The sequence below is a fragment of the Balaenoptera ricei genome, chromosome 10 (genome assembly GCF_028023285.1).
Source record: "Balaenoptera ricei isolate mBalRic1 chromosome 10, mBalRic1.hap2, whole genome shotgun sequence".
NCBI lineage: Eukaryota > Metazoa > Chordata > Mammalia > Artiodactyla > Balaenopteridae > Balaenoptera > Balaenoptera ricei.
Window position 1 is genome coordinate 18,585,902 of NC_082648.1, and position 19,619 is coordinate 18,605,520.

At 33.7% G+C, this 19,619-nt stretch overlaps 1 protein-coding gene across 17 annotated transcripts in view; it reads right to left on the reverse strand.

Annotated features, from left to right (window-relative positions):
• C2CD5 (C2 calcium dependent domain containing 5) overlaps positions 1 to 19,619 on the reverse strand; it is an 82,551-nt gene that overhangs the window by 46,702 nt on the left and 16,230 nt on the right. For 5 of the 17 annotated variants that reach the window (XM_059935433.1, XM_059935430.1, XM_059935432.1 and 2 more), the window contains exons 6-14: positions 19,363 to 19,518; positions 18,289 to 18,487; positions 14,262 to 14,386; positions 13,814 to 13,856; positions 13,123 to 13,274; positions 10,019 to 10,210; positions 8,292 to 8,377; positions 7,652 to 7,684; positions 2,031 to 2,139 (exon numbers count right to left, since the gene is read on the reverse strand). In XM_059935433.1, coding sequence (XP_059791416.1) covers positions 2,031 to 2,139; positions 7,652 to 7,684; positions 8,292 to 8,377; positions 10,019 to 10,210; positions 13,123 to 13,274; positions 13,814 to 13,856; positions 14,262 to 14,386; positions 18,289 to 18,487; positions 19,363 to 19,518 — 1,095 coding nt within the window. Of the gene's footprint in view, positions 1 to 2,030; positions 2,140 to 7,651; positions 7,685 to 8,291; positions 8,378 to 10,018; positions 10,211 to 13,122; positions 13,275 to 13,813; positions 13,857 to 14,261; positions 14,387 to 18,288; positions 18,488 to 19,362; positions 19,519 to 19,619 lie in introns of those variants that run through there. The other 12 variants (XM_059935445.1, XM_059935431.1, XM_059935429.1 and 9 more) reach the window with 7 other exon arrangements.

Consider the following 19,619-nt stretch of genomic DNA (forward strand, 5'->3'; position numbering starts at 1 on the left):
AATGTGATAACTATATCAAAATAATATAATAACTCGACCATTAGACTATGTAATTGATTTGTGTTTAACTGAAAATAAAACAAAGCTGAAATACAACTTATATAACATTAAAGTATTTATATATATATATGCCCACAATCTTCTGGGAAATAAAACATTAGTAACTGAGAATTTCTCCATGTGAATTGAAAAAATATTCTGAGAGAGAAGGAAAGGAAGAGAATGGATGAGCTGTAGTTACAGTACACAAAACATATTCTGTAATAAGGAAGATTTGTGCTTTCTTCCCTGGGTCTGGATTCTTACATTTCTTACACAGCTAGAATAAACTGGCAAGTATGGAAAACCCCCAAAAGCAGTTGTTGTTGTTTTTAAGTAATGCCATGTAAAATATGGCTCTCTACTTAAACTTAGTTAAGTAACCTTCATTTGTTCTCCCAGACTCTACAGCTTACTCAGAGTACGTGGAAGCAACGATGACATCAAAATGTTTTCAATAAACAGAAGACATCAATAAACACCAACAACTGAATATATTCCTGAATTTTTGGAGCTATTAGATCCATGGGTGGGTGCCATCTATCAAAATATTTGAGTCAAGGGTCCAAAGAAACACAGGTAACTGGCCTTGGGTCACCCAGTTAATGTCAAGTATTAACTCAGTATTTCCCTGCACTTTCCAAATAATTCAAGTTCCTAAACACATAGATATGAAACTTGGCATAGTCCTCAAGGTCACTCAATCCAGTAAACTGGCCTCAGTCTAAACGTGCCTTTTAATTATTGCAGGATATGCAAATACTACATGAAGATAAGATCTTAGATTGACCCAAAAAGTAAGGAACAGGGGGAAAAAAAATAAACCAGAGAAGAAAAAGAGAAGACTGGTGCTTAAAAGATGTATTTGCTCAGCTTTAGAGTTAAATAATCCTAGCTAGTCTTGCTTTTCTGAAATCCTGTTCAGGGTCTAGAAAAATTCCATTCTGCTTAACTCAAATGACATCAAACCATGGGACACAGATTAAATTTCTTAAAAATCTAAAAGAATGGTAATGCTCTGTATCCTCAAAATTACTATTTGTGTTTTGCATACAATAATTTCAAAGCATTTTTCTCTTTTATATAGCTGTCGGTACGAGCCCCAGGAAGAGGTTACTGGAAGTGACAATTTAAAATTTTCAAAAACATATCTGTATATGTGCCAAGTAAGAATATTAATACAACTTCAGGTTTAAGGTATGCCATCAAAATAATAAGTGATTTGAGCAAGTTATTGGGCATCTAGTCAATGAGAGATGCGAGAACAGATTACATAGGAAAGTTCCTACCATACTTATCATGCTTATTTTAGGTTTAGAAAAATCATCAAAGCATTTTTAATCCAAGGGCTTGAAATTACTAGGACTTCCATGCCTCTTCTCTTTTATAATCAAGACCCCATGTTTTAAAGAAGTGAGCTATTATTTTTTCTTGTTCACTTATATGGAACAAATAGCTACATAAAAGAAACCAAGGACCCAAAGAGAATAGTTGCCTTTTTTAAACTCTTAGGTACTCTACACAATGTTTACAATTACATTTTAAAAGAATACTTCTTTTATGAATAAGGAAATTACTCAAAATCCATAAAGAGTTATTGCTAGTGAAAAGAATTAACATCTTAAGCTAATGGCCACAATGATCAAATTGTAAAATTTGTTATCTGCATGGGTCAAAGAAAATAGCTGACTCAAAAGTGACTTAAGGATTCCCTCAAAGTGCTACACCTTGGCCAAAGATGAATCAAGATTTGTTCTGTATACAAAAGTAACTAAACTATATACTTCTACTTAGTTTAATTATTTTTAATTAAGATTACTGCAAATATTTTAGAGCAACGTGCGTCAGTTCATACTTTCTTTGTCATTTTTCTTTCTGGATAGATTTGGCTTAAAAAATTATAAAAATCAAAAAAAAAATTATAAATATCAATGTTAATAATCACAATGTAAGTAAATGAAACATCGAAAACAAACTTCTAAAGAACATACCAGGATTGTGGATACGATCCAAAAGCTTCACAGAGCGTGCACTAACAACTCCCCCGACATGCACGAGGAATCCAGGAGGAAACGCCGTCAAGGTAAAAAATGGAAATTCCTAGTAGAAAGAACGGGGGAAGAAAACAACTGACCATGTGTGAAGTACAAAAAATGTGCTTGTTAAAAAGCTTGTCATAAGGAAATGAATTCTAGCCCTTACAAAAGGCTACCAATTATGCATTACAGATGCTTTGTAATTAAAAGTTTTCTTGGATGTTAGAGTTCCGAATCCATTTTCCCACATATGTTATACAAAGTCCGAACACTCTTTTTATGAATTCTAAATGAGAAAAAAAACGTTCTCCGAGTTCCAAATTAAGATATTTGAACACGGGACTTCCGTGGCGGTCCAGTGGTTAGGACTCCTCACTCTCACTGCTGAGGGCCAGGGTTCAATCCCTCGTCAGGGAACTAAGATCCCACAAGCCGCATGGCGTGGCCCAAAAAAAACAAAAAGGATATTTGAACACACTCTTCCTTCCTCTCAATCTCCTATTCTGATGCAAAGTGGCAATGAGACGGGGGCGGGGCGGGGGGGGGGACCTGCCTGCCCCACTACCCCACATCTACTTCTCAGTGGGCATAGACTCTCCCTCAACACACATACCCTATCCCGGGCCACTGGTAAAGACTCTGAAGGTCTGGGGCAGGAGATGGAAAAGAATGGGGGACTCAGGGAGGAGGAGACAGAGATGAGTAGAGCAGGTTAAGAGCTACATAGAAAGGTGAAGAGACGAGCCAATGTCAAGTTCAGGTGGGCAGAGAATCACTGTGTGAGATTATTTACTCTATCAACATGGGGGCAGCAGGAAAAAAATGTAAAAACATAAATGCGTATTAAGAAAGGGGAGAGGTATGCAGATGACAGCAAGGGGGGCAATAAAATTCTACAAGTTCTTTTAGGCTTTATTCTCCCCTTCTCTCTCAAGGATATCAAACTTGTCAATTTAGAGACAAAGAGAAGCATGCAAGAGAGAAATGGTAAAGCAGAGAAAGGAAATTCATTGAAACAACACCCAGAAAGAAAGGGGAGTTCCTGTGGTTGCCCAAATACAGAAGCCTCTCACGTTGCACAAATTGGATGCAAGTAAGGGAAACTTAATATCCAACCTGTCTAGCTGCAAGATTACTGCAGCTCACTTAACCAGAAGTCACTTACCAGTAGCCTCAGCTATTCAGAACGTAACTGAGAACTGGATAATAAGCAAATCAGGGCTCTCAACAGTCAAAACAACTGTTAACAGTTCCAAGTACTAAACTTCAGGTACTTCATTCATAAGAGATCCCCACAGACCATATTCATACGATGATATACGGTAATTATAAATGTATAATGTTAGGAACATATTCTAAAATCTATTGGTATCTTTTTTTCTGGACCCACAGCAGATTAAATGCAGCAAATAAAAGCTGGGAGATAAAGAGATACAGAATACTACTAGAAGCAGGCACATTAAACACAGCAAGATTACTGACTGGCTGCTTAAAGCATGGAGAATACGAACTGGCCAAAGCATAATTCACACAGCATAGCAACTTGGAGCCATTTACCACAGAGGCAAACAGTCCTGCACACCTCAATAACCCATGAGATACAGTATTAAAAAATGTGTGTGTGCATGTGTGTGTATACATATACACACATACATTTTAGAAATAAATTCATTAGAATTTAAAAGTAATCTTGAACAAGGGCAAGAAAAACCTAGGCTATATAAAAAAGGAGTAAAAAAACAGTCAATGGACAGGTTTGGCCCAGCTGATAGGAAGAGGAAAAGGAAGAGAAGGGAGACGACGGGAGGAGAATTTTACTTAAAAGTATTATAAAATGGTTAGTCAAGATAGCTCCTTATTTCCATCTAAATTTTTTAAAATATAAGTTTTAAATGAGAAATGTACAGGTAAGCTTATGTTACTGGAAACTTTAGTATTTTACCTAATAAGTTAGATCTTTAAGCTTTTTCAATTTTAAGAATACGGAGGTTTTTAAATTTCCTCAAACTACTGTGGCCAAGTATAAAATAGCACTTTATACTTAATCTTGATACTTAACATTTTAAATATTCTGGGTAAGAGACACTGAAAATGAAAATTTTGTAAGCTAAATGGAAAACAGTACTTCCACCGAAAATTGAGAAATAAGTTAGGTAAATTCCATGCTGGAAACCATCTGCATATAAGATTTCAGATAAGTATGAAAAAAATGAACCTAAATGATTTCTCTATTCAGGATTCTTTGACTCTCCTCCCCAGATTTCAGAAGATGGGATAAAGGGACAGGATGGAAAGCATCACTCTAGAGCCGGTCACAGCAGAAAATGTAGGGGAATGGCTGCCCAAAGAGGCGGAGACCCACCCTACCAACTTAAACTCTGTCCTAACTGTCCCCAGTTCATCCAGCACACTCCCTCAGTTTAACACACAAAATTTAACCTACAATTAAAATGGCATCGTTAATCAACCTAAACTAGCATCTTCAGACAATTCTCTCATAAGAGCTACTGCCAGTACCTCAGCTGACTGTTAAATACCTATCCTCCCACTACCATCACCAGTGACTACTATGGAGCACTTAGAGCGTGCCAGTCCTATGCACAGTAGCTTAAAACTATGCTTCACAATCTTTCCCACACCCTGAGACGGAGGTACTATCATCTCCGTGTTTCAGGTCAAAAACTGAGATGAAGAGGGCCTAGGTTCTCTCTGAACCACAGATTTTATCACCTGGCTTCTTGCCATTTCTGGTTAAAACACTGAGTTAAAGAATTGATTTTAATCTCTAGTCTGTTACTATACCTGATGAATCTATAGGTTCTCTTTCACTGAAAAGGACAGCTTCCTTAAGATCAGCCCAAGCACACCCTGCTTTCAATGTCCAGATGGGAATGCCAGGTACTACAGAAGACATTTTCTCTGGAAAGCCCTTATATTAAAAATATCCTGGACTTCCCTGGTAGCGCAGTGGTTAAGAATCCGCCTGCCAATGCAAGGGACACGGGTTCGAGTCCTGGTCCGGGAAGATCCCACATGCCACAGAGCAACTAAGCCCCTGTGCCACAACTACTGAGCCTGTGCTCTAGAGCCCGCGAGCCACAACTACTGAGCCTGCGTGCCACAACTACTGAAGCCCGCGTGCCTAGAGCCCATGCTCCGCAACAAGAGAAGCCATCGCAATGATAAGCCCACGCACCGCAACCAAGAGTAGCCCCCGCTCACTGCAACTAGAGAAAGCCCGTGTGCAGCAACGAAGACCCAACACAGCCAAAAATAAATAAATAAATAAATAAATAAATACATTAAAAAAAAAAAAAAATCTTGCCCTGTGGAGCCTAGATAAGACTTCATATGTTGATACTTTGACATAAGCCAAGTACATGCAGCATAAATCATTTAATAGCATGTGCTCAAAGACAGGCTAGTTGAAAATTCTGAGAACAAAAAATGGATTTTTTTTTTAAGATTTAAATAGGATTTTTCTTAGAAGATATTTAAGCAATTTGTTTTGAAATCAGAGATTCTTTTTATTATCTCAAGACACCAGAGTAAACTTTCTAGATATAAAACTCCATGCCAGGTTCCTACTATGATTTATTATATAATTTTATCCCCACTTCTAAAAAGATAATTTGTCAAAAGACTTTGCTTTATATCTAAGTTTCCCAAAGTTAAAGAAAGTTTCTTTCTTTAAATGGAAGACTCCATGGTAAAATATATTTGGGAAATACTAGGTTAAACCAAGTCAATTAGGTTTCTTTATTGAAGAAAAATATACATCCCGGAATCAAAAAGTAACTTCATTTTTCTTACAAGTGAAAAAAAAAATCATATTGAAAAAATAAATCTATTTGCTTTACAGCAAATAGTTCATAGGCAGAACCTAAATCTAAGTAAAAGTTTTATCTCTATTTCTCATCTCCCAATAATCTGATACCTATTACCAAGATCTTGTCAACTTATTTTTTAATGCTTTTGTGAGAGGAAAAAAAATAATAACGCTTTTATTTTTGAGAACTGCTACTTGAATAACTCATAAAATAAAAGATGATGGACAAATAAAGCTTCTCTTTTCCATAAGAAAAAAAAGTCATATAATTTATTAAAGGTAGCAAGGGGTAGAAATGAGTATTTTAAAATGAATATATAAAATGATAAGTAGATCATGTGTTCAACTTGATCGAGTGTTCAACTTGGCAGAGTTAAGGCATATCTGTACACATACAGGGAGAATTCTTCATACTTCTGTACATATTTTTCCCATACTAATGGCAACCACAGGTAAGTGGGAAAGCCAAACAAGATAATGCTTTTTCTATTTATTACGTACACAGGGTAGAGAGGGAGGCTCATAGATTCAAGTAACTGCCACTGCAAGGTTCGGTAACGTAAATATATTGCCAACTGAGGTTTTATAAAGTTGTAAGTGAAAACTGTAGTTCTCCACACCTTTGCTGTTAATGCCACGAGGATTATCTAGTAATGTAGGCCCAATGTGTTAATGTGTCCAAAATTTTAAGAATTTTTGAAAGCATATTTGAAAACATAAATATTATCCAAACTAAATCCAAAACAATTTTCATTGATTAGTATTATTTTTCTTTTAAAGCTAGGTGCTCTTCAAACTTCTTAGTACAGAGAGTAAAGTCATGGGCTTAACATACAAGCAAAATCTCATTATAGCAAATGTCAAGGCAACTCAAGTTTTTCTGTTCCTGTGATTTCTAGAATGGTAATTAGATTACAGGAAATATTCCTAGTGTACGGGACTCGAGAGAGTGTAAAACTGGGAGTGGGGAGGCGGTAAGAGCTCTCTGGCCTAAAAACTGTAAGTGGCACACACACCTTTATCTGACCCTCTTCCCCATGTTGTTAGTCTATGTTTGGTTTCAATGCACAGTCTGAATGTTTAGGTGGGCTACTTGATGGCAGTAGTTGGTATGCCTGTAAGATGTGAGAGTAGCTGAAAGGCAACTGCTGCCTGACAGAGCATAAGGCAAAGAACTAGGTATTGCTAAAGCCCCATCGCTCTGTTTGTTCAGCTCTGCTATCTCCAGCCTCGTCTAAAAGGCAAACAGTGTGTACACATACTTTCAGCACCAGGAAAAAAAGTCTAAAAAAATTACTTATTGTACTATTTATAATAATAGGATCTGAAAAACACTCTTCTCAAAAGTCAACCTCTAGAAAAGAAATACCTTTGGTTTATAAAATATATCCTTTTACAGGCATTCACTATGTTTCATCTTTTTTTAATTTAATGCTAGTATAAAATGGAACATGTAAAAGAAAATTCTGTAAACGCTTATAACTTCCAAATCAGACATAATGAAAGCTATGGAACTATGCCTTAAAATAATTGACATGACATATAAAATCATGCACTGTATTAGTTAAGCAGAAAAAAAAATGAGCCTCATAGTGCTATTAAATTAAAAAAAAAAACTTTGCATTATGAAAAGAAAAAAAGCTGGCAACATTTGTTAACAGCTTAAATAAAATTTAAATGATCAAGATTAAAACTACAAAAGCTACCGATACACGAAATAGGCTCTCACACAGGTTCAGAAACATACCCGCCTTCTACAGAACCTATGAGGTGATCCTCCCTTAGCAATGAAGTTTATACAAAAAAATAAAAAGAGAAAATCATCCCAAAACTTTAACTATTCATTGTTCCATACAACATATTTAATAAAACAAATTTATAGTAATTAAAAGTGATGTATTCACATACTGAACAACCACATTACCTATGTTAATCTGTAGAAATATGGAATCTGCATTTCTTAACCCCAAAGACATTGGCCAGTGATAAAAATCATCTCAGAAAATAAATATATTAATATACTAAAGAATTATTTTTAATATAACATCAATAAAATTTTTTCTAGAAAATTACCTATTTTCCTTTACATATTATAACTTTAATATAAAATCAGAAATGATTTCATCATTCAATGGATATTTCCAAATAGATTATTTCTAATACAATATTGGAAGACAAAACAAAAATATTTATAGAATTATTCCAAATTAAAAGTAATTATTCATAAATTAATTACTCTGATACCTTAAATATATTTTGGATTGAAATTATAGTATTATAGATACATGACCAAAACTAGTTTATAAAAATAAGTTATAAGTACATGGAAGCATGATAATAAAATCATATTAACAGTGTAAGAATAAAGAATGTTGAGTGACTCTTACCCTCTGTTCCAAAGCTGACTGAGTCTGTTGTCTTAAAAGAGCTTTAAAGGGCCCCCCTTCTTTTCCAGCACTACCACTTCCCATTCCTACAGAACATCAGTACATAAATAACAACCAAAAAACAACTAGAGAAACAGACAGTTTAATTGCATTCATCTTCATAAATATCATGAGTCAAAATCTGTTAAAAACAATCCAAACATTTAAAGTATTTGTGATGGCAACTAAGCACATATTTTACTTTTTTTATTCACAAAGTTTTCTTTAGAAGCAAGATGCCAAAGTCCTACTGATCACAGCAAGCTTTGGACTTAATTTGTTCTAAAAATCATTTATAAAATTATATTAAGGTGATAAATTTTTATATAATATTCAATTTTAAAAGTTGAATCTTCTAATAAAAAATAATCAATATAATACCAATTATTTATACCATGCTAACAATTTAAGAGTACTAAAAGAAATACGAGAAAATTAAATGTTTGTTTAAAAGTAAATATACAGAGAGAAAAAGCACTAATTGGGCTTATTTAAAATATTCCAAAATTCTCTAAAGAGCATGAATTTCAGGCAATTTTGAAATATAGTCAATCTATTTTCTGATAATTTCCCATTCCTAAACATAACATTCATGACAAAACAGTATTAATATTCATATCATAGTTTTCAACACTTGTTTGCAAAAATTAACATAGTTTTTTTAAAAAACCAGAGACATATAATAGACACCTCACAAATGTACACAGTCATGGATGAAAGAATTACATTTCCCAAGCTCTTAGATGTATTTTTTTAAAGGCTTAATTTTAAATTTCTTTCCCTATCTTAGTTTATTCTTTTGATAATACTAATAGACCAATTATGGTCAAAGAATTATAGAAAGCAGGGGACAGGTGAGAAGCCAGTACTCTACAAACTAGAGTTAATAGTTTAGTCCCACCTTTTAAAACTGAAGATACATGCAGGCAGATTTACTACGATGACTTAAAAAAGGAACTAATTTACTTTTATATTTTTAGCTGTTCTTGGATAAGGAAACAAAAGTTAGCATGTGTATAGTCCCATTCTGTTCTTTAAAAATAAAAAAGAAATGTATTTTTCTTGTAGTAACCTAAACATAATTTTTAGAGACTATACAATACTAAACACAGAAATGAAACTAAGATCTTTATATGAAGCATATTGAAAGCCATAAAATAAAACGTAATTTTGTAGAGATAAATGAAATATCAGAAAATAGAGCAGAATAACTTGAAAATTAATGCAATGGACAGAAAAAAAAGGAAAATGAAAGAATACCACCAAAATGAGACTTAAACTGATTCAAACAGAATAATTTACTAATGTAACCATATGGTTTAGCAACATGATGGTATAGGTCCAACATGAATGGAGTTGGTGTGAAGGGAAAGAAAGTAAAGCATCTAAAACAGAAACTCTGGTAATGAGAATCCAATAATTATTGGAAATATGCAGATCTATGTGTCCTTAGACACATAATTTTTTAATACATAAAATTCTTTTAGCAGAATATTCATAATTATCCATCAAGTAATCCTCAATCATGTCCTCATAATAATTCTAACCATTAAACTCTGCCAATAAGAAAAATAAGAAGTACATCCTGTGTAAAACACCCAATACTTCTATATGGTATGAAATAATTAATTTTTTTCAAAGATGATTTAAAATAAAGGGATTAAAAAGCTGACATAATATGATCCTACCAGAAGCAGCCAGGAACAGCTCTTCACTGAAAGAAACACTTTTCCTCAGAACTGGGCTGACAAGGCTAGAAGGATGAGGGGGGAGGCTAGATTCCGAGAGGAGAAGACAGGACTTTTTAAGATGAAGGGAACCACAAGAGAGAGAGGGGGAGCTGGGACACAGGTAAATCCTAGCCCCCTGTGGGTAAGGTGCTGTGGAGGAAAGTAGCAGAGAAAAGTTGCAGGTTCAGAAGATGACCAGAAAATGCAGGATAAGGAAAGCAATGATGAAGCAAAACATAACAGTAGAAATGAACTGTAAAATGCATACACAAATCAAGTAAGCATATGAAGTCATCAGCAAGATCATCTATTCAACATAATATAAATAAAAGGCAGAGTCTAAAACCCAACAAAACCTTTACAAACTCTGCCCTCATTAAAATTTTTTAAATCACTAACATAGGATTTTATGCCATTCTAATTACTTTTAGCTGACTTTCCTGCCATTTTTTGCTTAAGACTGTGTAAAGCTAAAATGTACCACATTTTTTAAAGCCAGAAATTTGTTGTCTCAAATATAAAAACTTATTTAAAGTGGTCAAAGTATAGTTCTTAAAATGTTATTAACTAAAACATACCACTTATGAGTATTTGAATTGAATACCCATTCAAAAAAAATCAACACTTGCTACCACATTAAGCAGATAGTTGCCATTATTAAGTTTAAATAAATAAAATATTAACTTTTTTCTGTCCATCTTTGAGATGTACATTAATGATTTTCTTTTTCCTCTAAAATTTTAAATACACAAGTCCTATCACAGTACTGTTTATATTTACAAAGATTTGAGTACCTAAGAGCCAAAGAAATACCCTCTGGATCACAAAAAACATACATGGCAAAAAGCTTGACCAAAAAAAGTAAAAACTGGCTTGAGTCAGGTGTCACATCAATATCCTAACACCAGCATTCTAAAATTCCACTCCTACTAGTTGAATACTTGAAAAAAAAAAAAATGAAAATAAAACCTTGTAAAATGTCAAAAATTAGACTCTACAAAAATATTTAAATCAATATGAAATTTTTTAAAAACCCATCTGAAGACCCATCCGAAGGTGGGTGAGAGCTTTAACTACAAACAGAAAAACAACTTTCTCAGTCTAAGTTTTATTAACTTTATTCCGTTCTCTTTTTGGCTCTCCAATTTACCTATAATAAATCAATCATAAACAACTAATCTATCATGAAATACATGCTGAACTACAGCTCTAGAAATTTTAGAACATTCATAATTTTGCCACTTTAAATCTCCATGAGAAATAGGAATGCTCCTCAGGAGTATTCAAAGATTTTTTTGGGACCCATGATAAGGCCAAACAACTAAAAACTGTTAATATCCTATAAATATGCAACTGAGGTACTGAATAGTTATAGGAAAACAAAATGATTAATTTAGCAACAGCTTATAAATATTGAAATACATGAGAATAATACCTCTTTTGTAAGTTAATTTTTAAAAACTAAAAATTTGGAGCTAGAAAATAAAATGCAAAAAAGTTTTCATTGATAGTACAATTGATTGCCTACTAGAAAGCTAAGGGAAGAGAAGTCTCGTTCAGTTAATTTATTACTTGACAATCTTCTTTAGACTTGGCTTTTCTGGAGAATGAAAAAAAAGAAACAGAAAGACCAAGGAAATACTTTCAAAATGTGTCTGTAGTATGGCAAAAAAAGGGAAGATAAGAAATACTGAAAAGTGACCTGGAATACACAAATAAACAACCAGTGGACAAAGCCTCAAAAATATTTTAAGAAAACTTACTCTTCAAATGCTATCCTAGGTCTTTATTGTTTTCATTGTTATGAATTTCAAGGCCAGAATCTCAGTCTTTATTTAAAAACAAAACAAAACAAAAAAACCCACTTCACTACAATTTCAATGGTTCAGTTTTTATGACAGAAATATGGTGAAGATGCCATATTCCAAAGCATCCATTACTATCAAATATCACATTATTTTAAGTTGTTATTTATAATTATACATGTAAAAATAAAGCAATTATTTTCAAAGAATTAGGTGTTAATAATTATCTTCTTTACATTTTGTGACTATATTTATAAAAATAGGTATTATGTCTATAGGATTTTTTAAAATGCCCTTTCTTTACTTTGGAAGTAGTGCTGGTTCTTTTCATTGTTTTCATAAAATCTGGGGTCATTTTCTAAATCTCTTGTCTAACACAAAAATAAAGTTATTAAAGATGAAAATTAAAAATAATGCAAATAAACTAGGCAAAATGTTTTCATCAATCTGGCAAGGAAACTCCCAGACAAAAATGCTATTTGCAAAAATTGCAAACTATTAACTTTTAAATGTGTTATTTATTTTTTATTTTTCTTAAGAATAATAATTCAATGATTTAAATAAGCTAATTCTATTTTAAGGAGTAAGAAACTAATTTGATTTTTTAATCAGTTTTTATCATAAAACATATTCACAAAAACTCAGAGATTAACAAAATGACAGATAGGAGAGGGAAAAATTATAAATTTCATACACTGGCAAATATGCAAGAATAAGTAAAGCAAAAATGCTATTTTCTAACCTAGAGAGTAAGACTAGCAAAACCAAATATTTTAAATAATAAGCTAATAAACAGATATATGTACTCCAAAATAACCATATCAGCTATAAGATTTTTTTCATAATAAAATCTTAGAATTAAATTCCAAAATAGAAACAATGAATTCAAAAATGCTTATACTGCATGAGGAATTGGATTGCAAGCTACTAGTGTTACTTTCTATCCAAATGCTTTACGATGTTATTCCTCTCAATTTGAGCATGAAATGGAAAATGACTACATGCAAAAATAAATCCTGGCCTTCTTATCTACACTATGATTAAATCAACAAAATGTCACTCTCTGAACAGGATAACTTCTGAACTACACAAAATTTTCACATTTTAATTGTAGTAACTGAAAATGATCAGTATTCACATTATCTTTTAACTTAAATGCCAAAAACAGGAAGAAAGGCTTGGATGGAAAGCTAGTAAGGAACATAAACAAATCTGGGAAAAAAAGAAAAAGAGAAAAAGTGAGTGGAAGTGCCTTACCAGTTTTGGGTGTCAAACTCAAATCTGTGTCAGAAGAAGAGGACTGTCGACTGTAGGACTTGGAAGGTGAAAAGGAATAAGTTTGGTTTTTCAGAGGGGTTGAGGGTCCTGATGAGTGAGTGTTGGGATTGGGATCTTCATTGAAGGGAATCCTGCCAGAAGAAGGTGGAGAAATATTAAGTAATCATGTGCCACAGGACTTGACGGAGGCAGCATGATCTAAACACCAGGAAAGTATTGGGGCAGGGCCAGCAGTCATTTCTTAAGTGTGGAGCTGGGTATGAGGCCAAAGACATCCAATTGCTGTTTAACCATTCATCATTCTCCAGATAAGTAATTATCTGCATTGAAACAGTTAATAAGCCAAGTAAAAAAGCCAAAAAGCATGAAATGGCAGACTAAGGGGGTAAAAAAACATTAAAAGAAATAAACAAAAAGAATAAATACATGAATAAAAATATTTTCAAACAAACAATGCTTTTTTAAATTACAAAAGAAAAAATGATGACTGCAAATGGTGTGTGTAAATATTCACAGTATTTTTTATATTTGCACACACAGGTATCTTGAAAAGAAAAACATGTTTCCTTATCCTATAGCATCAAGAGTGCCACAGCTAAAAACACAGCAGAGTGGAAAATCAATATAGGCTAAACAGAAACATTGCATTTTATGCAGAAGAGTCGCTTACCTGTTTTCCAACAGCTCTCTTCCACAGAATGAAACAGACCCTACTGTAACAAGTTTTGTATATAAAGAAAATAAGCAAATCAGAAGCTTTGGCAGCTATTTCACTTAGAGTCCAATCATCAATTTTATTTCTAACCAACTGCAGAAATAATGGCAAAAACACATACTGGAGGATTCTCCTAAAAACTCACAGTATACATATACAAGATAGGGTTCTTAGAGGATCTATGGAAGAGACTTTGGAAGCTGGAAGAACACTTTCACTTCCATGTAGTTAGAGCCTCTGCGGCGGCTAAATACAGGATTTCTTCAGTGCCGCCGGACTACGAGTGAGAAAAGGAGGAAGCAAAGACTCGTGGTACCTGCCTACGCTACCTGCCTGCCTGCCCTCTGCAGCCACTCTGCCCGTGGCCTGCTTCCCCAGCTCTGGAGTCTGAGCAGTCTCGTACCAGTATAGATGAGAGTGGGAACAGACACAGAGAAGTTCTGAGTAAGTCGTGAGCCAGTAGCAGTGTGAATTGGGCTGTTGTGAGTCGAGCGGCATCCATGGCTTGGAGGATGAACCAGCGGAGACCTGAGGGAATTTGTGGTCAAAGTGGAAGAAAAGAAAACAATACATACAAGAGATAGCAAAGTTATGTTAAAATAATTTCAAAGGAGCTTTTAGTTAGGGTAGAGGAATTATTTTTTAATCCCTAGCATGCACAAAACAAGTTGAGATAAAAAAGAGCTAAATATTAATTTGTTAAGAAATAGTTACAAAGAATCAGATTAATAAATTAGGAATGTGAATAAGAAAAATAGCAAGCAGAACTGCCAGTGGAATTAAATAAGAAAAAGATTAAAATTTGGATTTTCAGTTACTTTAAAATGTTTGCTATTATTTTGATCACCACAGAGCTTACTAAACAATATTTCAGGAAGAAAACACACATAAAAATGAAAAGCCAAATATGATGTTCTTATACTACTTTGAGAGTGAGATATGAATAACTGCTGATATAATTAATTATATTTTTCTACAAAGGAAGTTTAACTAACAGAACTGTTTCTGTCTAGCATATTAAGACAGAGTCACATAAGAATATGAAAAATGACAGCATAAAGAGAAATGAGTGAATTGAATGAATGAGTAGATCCAATTATTCCATATTTCAGCACCCCAAGTATATAGCTTAAAACCATGTTACACTGGGGACAAAACAAAGCAAAGGGACACCACTTTAAAAAAAAAACATTAATTAAGCAATATAATGACTTTTGTGTAGCTTTCAAACAGAATAGATTATTAAACTTAAACAGAATTTAGTTAAACTACATTCTAAATTTAAATTGTGTTAAGATATCAACTAATATCCTGCAGTAGGTCACATCTATGCACGTGTAAAGGATACTTAGACCAGATACACAGATATATATTCATCTATAGCACTTAAAATTTTCACAAAGAAATTCAGCTGAAAGAGCATAGTTATAGTGGATGGGGAAAAAAAGGTGTATTATATAATTAAGAATCCTGGACTTCATATTAGCAACTATTTCATTGTGCAATGCCTTCCCTTACACACAATGAGGGGAAATGAATTAAGTGACTACACTCTGAAAAACTACCATACTCCCATATTTTAGAATTCAAATTAAGAGTAATCGAGAGCCCAACTTTTCCTGGCCTTTTTTCCTTTTCCGCTGCCCTGTGAACATTCCCAATAATCACAATTTATCAAGATCCAAACATGAGTTTTCGTTAACTGGCAATAATGGTCTTTTAAAGACCATCTACTTTCTGAAAATATCACTGCTTTTACTATAGGACAAATGTTTCTGCTTTTGTTGCTAATTTAAATTTTTAAAGTGTTTAACTGGTAAAAATCAAATATCTCATTGGTGACCAATTTCTACACAAGCAACTGGGTGAGGTTTTATTTTTGTTTTTTCTTTCTCTGTTGAAGTAAGTGGCTAATGGAGTTAAAAAGTCTAAGAATCAGTGCCGTACAGAGGAGAAACTATGACTAATGTCTCCTAGAAAGTACTTTTTTTTTAAAGTAGAGAATCAATAAACCATATTTAAATGCACTTTCTACCATCAAGATAGTTCAGCTAGGAAACACCAAAGAGCTTTATACTCTGTAATACACTAAATACCTAAAAGGAAAACACAAACTGATGGAGCAGAACACACCATTAATAAAAGTAAAATAAAATGAACATCATTAAATGTTCAAATTATGACATCAAATTAAAATCCAAGCGCAATGGAGAGAGCGTCACCATAATGTATTCTTTGAGTCCTGATTCATATCACTCTCCTTGCATGAACGGTTGCCTTACAAGAATACCCTAGTGGTATTTCTAACGTTAAATCTATTCAGGCAAGAACATAATCCAAACTACCTTTATCAAATCCCTGTCTAGAAGCAACAGGTTAAAATTAAATACCAAAATAATTATAATCAGGTGACTCATAAAACAATTTTAAACTAGCGCCCGAATTGATTCATTAACAAAAATACATAGAAGCTGGTTGAAATAAAGCAGCCTGAGGTTTTTGTTTTTGTTTTTTAAAATAACATGACTTATGCAGTAAGATGCCATTAGAAAATCTTAATGAAGCCACTTAAATTCTTCATGGTGTGAATAACTGACAATTTAAGGCAAATGGCTACAACAAAATTAGAAAAAGAAAACTTAGACAAGCTCAGATTTACATTAATGGAGCTCTTCCTGAATGAAGGCGAAATGTATTCCCCTACCATCCATATATCACTTTCAGGCACCAACAGGTACTGCAGCTTTCTTTCCACTAAGTAATTCAGTGAAAAGAGGAAAACTTCAAACTTCACAGTTGCAAAGGCCAGGCCCCTTCAGGCAGTACAGATAAAGCTGGAGGGTGGCAGAAGGAAGAGGGACCCAGGTCTTTACTTAAATTTGCTATGGAAAGAGAAAAAAAATCTAAATCCCTCAAAAAGTTATACCTGCAATCTGACTTCACCTGTAGCAGAAAGCAGTTCGTATCTTTTTTAAGACAGATTTTAAATGGAAGATAAAGCAAATTCACTCAATAAATCATTTAAAACAATTATTTCACTTATCAATGTATTTCCAAATAAAATTAGGCAATGTATGTAATACTGTGCTCCCTCTTGTGACTAAAATTTAACCCAAATAACTAAAGGCCAGCAGAAAGGAATAATTAAACAAAAAGAAAAAGTTGAGATAAAGAATCTCACTTTTACATAGACTGTTTGAAAAAACAAATTGTGATTGCTTTCTAGGCAACCTCTCTTGACTACTGCTGAAATGGGAAACATTTTGGGTTTTCTGACTACAGAACTCTGACCTCCTGATGACAAAAGACAGAGGTCAGCACACTATACAGTACAGGCCAAATCCATCCTGCCATCTGTTTCAAAAATAAATAAGTTTTATTGGAACAAAGACACACTCATTTATTTGCATACTATTGACGGCTGCTTTCATGCAACATCTGCAGAGTTGAGTCCTTGCTATTTCCATTCTGGTCATTTACCGAAAAAGTTTGTTGACCCTTGATCTAGAAGAATCTCTAGAGCAAGGGCTCTCAATGGAAGTGCTACTGGCATTTAGTATGGAACAAGTCTCTGTTGTACAGAGTTGTCCCTAGCTGTGCGGGACAGTCAGCATTTCTGGCCCCCAAAAGAATCATCCCCCTCACCCCAGGCATTATGACAGAAAATTTTCATTTCAAGCATTCTTTGTTGATAGCACCACCAACACCATGTTGAGAATCTCTGCCTTAGGCACAAATTATGACACATTAGCCAAATGGAGCCAACAGAAGTGTTCTGTTGGATCACAAATACTTTTTAAAAAAATGTAAGAGTTTAAATTCCTTTAGATCAAGATCGGCAAACTCGTTTTTTCTTTTTTTGGTTAACAAACATAAAAACTATATGGCCAGTGCTTGAAATATTAACTATCTGGCCTTTCACAGAAAAAGTTTGCCAACATCTGTTTTATGCAGTCCCCAGTATTCTCCATTATACCCAACTGTTTTATTTATATAAACCGCTTGGCCTCTGTAGACACTGCAGTTTGAGACCCCTGCAAAGGTCAATCTTTCCTGCTTTCTATACTGTGTTGCGAATAATAGGCACAATTGGATTATCAGATATAGGGTATTAAGCATTCCCCAGACAACAAGTAAAATTCTTCAGAATGCATAAACATTCATTTTGTGCTTTAGATATACAGTGTCTAAAGATGTGGAACAAGTTTAATTTTACATTACTTAATCTGAATTTCATGACAGTATAAATAAAATATTAGGAATATCTAAATAGTTTTAAGCTTCAAATTTTGATAGTCATCTCTGATAAGAAAACTGCTGCAGGAAAAAATGTATGTTGAACAATTCTACTAAAATGTTTCAAATCAAATGAAAATATGTAGGCAAAAGATAAAAAGCTCCATAAGAACAATTCATCGATTCATACTTACTCCTTCATTTCTTTGGACGGGGAATTACATGCAGGAAGGAATGCTGCTGGGCTACTTAATTTATCCAGTGTACACGCTGTTCCTATGGCTCGTACCACTAACCCAGATTCGCCTTCCAGATCAAAACACTGTAAGTACCCAACAACTGCATTTCCTCTCATTTCAAGTACTTTCAAGCCAATCTTCCTCTGCAGTTCACCTACGAAAAAAGGAAGAAAACACAGTCGGCCTCTTATCTGCATGTTGCATAATACAAAGCTGGACATGGTGGTAAGAGGAAAGAGTCCAGAAAATCATAGATTATTTAATATATTAAGTGTAACATTATGTTAAATATAAATATAACATTTTTATGTATTTATAAATATTAAATATAATTAACATGTTAATATAAGTATAAATATTTCTATTTTCTATTTAAATACATATATTTATTATAAATAAAACATTTGTACTTATTAAATATAAATATAACATATTTATTATCTGATATATCTGTGTGAGAGTGTGTGGGTGTGTATGTATGTATGCGTGAGTGTATATATACAATCACGCATACGTACATAATAAATACAAACTTTAGATGGAAATAAGTTCTTCAAAGGAAAATAAAGTAATGGGGTAAGAGTGGTAGGGGAGTAGGGGTAAAAGGAGGTACAAGTTGTCAGAGAAGGACTATGAAAAGGCAACATTTAAACAAAACACCTTAGAGAGATTACCTAAACTCTGACTACAAATACACACTCCAAGGAGGAAAACTAGAACTCAGTGTCCTACCTCCTTGTTCAGGGCACTTTCCACTATGCCACTTCATAAGCACAATTTCCTTTTACTACTTAGTTAAGAAGTAACTATAAGCTTCTGATTCAAATTTCGTCTTGTTATAAGATGGCAATGCGTGCCATCTGATGCGTGAACATGTGTTCAGGAGGACGGGACCAGGGATAGGGAATCAGTCAGTTAACAATTCATAGTCTTCATTGTAAAGTTTTAGTAGCATGTCAAAAGGAAGTGAAGAATTTTGGAGGATTAAGTCAATCAGCCATGAAGTTATTATTATTATTTTTTAAATACCTGACATTAAAGAAATGAGTCTCTGTCTGGCCTCATTTGATGCCCTTGGTGTGCGAATTCGATCAATCCATTGATATTCTGGGTCTTCGTTGACCACAAGTTCTTCTACAAATCCGTGAATTATTACAGCTCTATAGCACTTTGGAATAGATGTCGCTGTTAAAAAAATTATCTATTATGCTTCTATTTATCACAAGGCTAAATTTAACTTTTTAAAAATGTACAACTAAGTTCTCACCTTTTGGATGCATAGTACA